The 2,706-nt window shown below is 44.7% G+C and overlaps 1 protein-coding gene across 1 annotated transcript in view; it reads right to left on the reverse strand.

Annotated features, from left to right (window-relative positions):
• LOC107116050 (olfactory receptor 51V1-like) overlaps positions 1-2,471 on the reverse strand; it is a 7,952-nt gene extending 5,481 nt beyond the window's left edge. The window contains exon 1 of the mRNA XM_015417910.1: positions 2,324-2,471. Coding sequence (XP_015273396.1) covers positions 2,324-2,471 — 148 coding nt within the window. The remainder of the gene's footprint in view (positions 1-2,323) is intronic.
• Between the last annotated feature and the right edge of the window lie 235 nt (positions 2,472-2,706).

Raw genomic sequence — 2,706 nt, forward strand, 5'->3', positions numbered from 1 at the left:
TGTTCTATGCTAATGCAATCTGGACTTTCAGAGTCTTACTGGGCAGAAGCAGTCCACACTGCCGTCTATTTGCATAACAGAGTTCCATCAAAAACTACCAATAAAAGTCCTTTTGAATTATGGCATAACAGAATGCCTGGACTTAAACATATAAGAGCCTTTGGATCTAAAGCTTATGCACATATACCAAAGGAGAAAAGAGGCAAACTTGACCCAAGAGCAGAACCTGGTATCCTGGTGGGATATGCCTCTGGAGGAAAAGGATACAGAAACCTGAACCCTAAGACTTGCACAGTTAAAGTATGCAATGTGGTACATGTTGATGAAAGCAATGTCCTACAGACTTCTAACCTGGCTGAGTCCACAGTGCAACCTGCTACTCAGGAACCTACAGATGTCTCCTTCAACAAGGTGTTCGCTTGGCAATCTGCTCAGAACACCTGTGAACAGGCAGGTCCATCTCCAAGAGAGAATTCCAGCTCAGAAGGGAAAACAGGAGAAGCTATGCCAAGGGTAAGAGAGACAACCACTGTGAGACAATCAGCAAGAAGTAACAAGGGTGTACCACCACCGATGTATGGAATTTGTGCAAGTGTACAACCAGTGAAGGAACCTAATAACTGGAAGGAAGTCAACAGACTATCTGCGCCTGAGAGAAGCAAGTGGATAGAAGCAATGGAAGAAGAATTTGGATCTTTACAAGACAAACAAGTTTGGACTCTTACTGAGTTTCCTTCTGAAAGAAAAGCCATCGGCTGTACGTGGGTGTACAAAGTTAAGTATGACCCTGGCGGCAAGGTGGACAAGTACAAGGCACGCCTAGTTGCAAAAAGCTTCTCACAAAAATTTTGAATAGACTTTTCTGATACTTTTGCACCTGTTGTAAGCTACATATCCTTCAGGACACTTCTAAGCATAGCAGCCTCAAGGGGCATGCATATTGAACATTTGGATGTCAAAACTGCTTTTCTCAATGGAGACCTGACTGAAGAGATCTACATGGAACAACCAGAAGGATTTTCAACGGAAGGACAAGAAGGCCTAGTGTGCAAACTCAACAAAAGCGTTTATGGATTAAAACAAGCAGCGAAAGCATGGAATGACAAATTGACTAAGCTGTTACAAAAACAGAATTTTCAACAAGGAACAGCAGAACCTTGCTTGTTCTCAAGACTTAAAAATGGACAATATCAATACATACTTACTTACGTTGACGACTTGGTTATTTGTTGTCAAGACCAAGGAGATGTACAAGAAATAGCAGATGAACTGAACAAAGAAGTTGAAGTGAAACAATTAGGACCCATAAAGCACTACCTTGGAATACAAATTGAAAGAACTGAGGATGGAAGTTTTCTTTTGAGCCAAAAACAAAAGATCATGGACTTTATTGAATCTGTGGGAATGAAACATTCCAAACCAGTGAGCACTCCTCTTGAAAAGGATTACCTCAAGAATACAGATGGACCACTACTTAAAGACAACCATGAATACAGATCCGCAATTGGAAAATTATTATACTTGAGCTCAATCTGCAGACCAGATATAACTTCAGCTGTTGGACTCTTATGCAGAAAGACCAGCTCATCCATGACTGGAAAGCTATAAAGAGACTGGCAAGATATCTAATAGGAATTTTGGACTACAAACTTAAAATCTCAGCCTGTGATGACCCAAGACTGATCGGACTTATGTATGCCAACTGGGGTAAAGACACACTTGATGGCAAATCTACAAGTGGATACTTGTTCTACTATGGAGACAGTTTGATTGAATGGACTAGTCAAAAGCAATCTGTCATAACTATCTCTACCACAGAAGCTGAATGCGTATCAGCGCAAAGTGCCAGCTATGAACTTTACTGGATTATTCATCTACTGAAAGACTTTGGAATAGATGAACCAAAACCAATAATACTGTTTGAGGACAATCAAGCTTGCATCGCTATCTGCAAAGGTGAGAGCACCAAATCCAAGAAAGACCTGCAAGTCCTGCTGAGGAGATTATCTTTATTTATTTATTTATTTTTTATTTTTTTATTTAACTTTCAGTTTCTATACTGCTCTAACCCCGAAGGGTCTCTGAGCGGTTTACATACAATTTAATTGCCTATCTAGGGCCACATTTTTACATAGGGAAGTGACTGCCTACCGGCACGCAGGGCAGGGCTCTGTTGTGATTCAGCTCTTTTTTCAAGCGGGCTTCAGATGTCGTTGTCCTCATCTTCGGTTGACAGGTCTTGGCACAGGTCTTTGGCACAGCAACTCCCCCTGGCGGACTCGTCCCGGTGTGCGGTCATGCGCCGACTACAGCTCCGGCTTACGTCCTTTTGGTTCTGCCGTGCCGCTGCACCGCCACACTCCAGTCTCCGCCTGGAACTCCGCCGCTCGCCGTCGAATGTCCACCACGCTCCACTGGGTCGCCAGGGCTGCTCGCCAATCGCTCCGCCACCGCCAATGCTCCTGCTGCATGCCCCCCATCAGGAGGAGGGTGCCCCCTGCCACCTAGGGTCAGGTACCCAATTATCTACTTGCTTGCGCTTTTGAACCGCTGGGTGGGCGGGAGCTGAGACATGGGCCGGGAGCCCACCCCGGCCGCGGTGGGTCTCGAACAGCCTTAAGGGCTGTTCACTGATGTTACAGCAGGCATTTTACTGCCTGCACCACCACAGACATATTCACAGACATATTCACCAAGCCACTCGAG

The sequence above is a fragment of the Gekko japonicus genome, unplaced genomic scaffold (assembly GCF_001447785.1).
Source record: "Gekko japonicus isolate JY-2015 unplaced genomic scaffold, Gekko_japonicus_V1.1 scaffold6040, whole genome shotgun sequence".
Classification (NCBI taxonomy): domain Eukaryota; kingdom Metazoa; phylum Chordata; class Lepidosauria; order Squamata; family Gekkonidae; genus Gekko; species Gekko japonicus.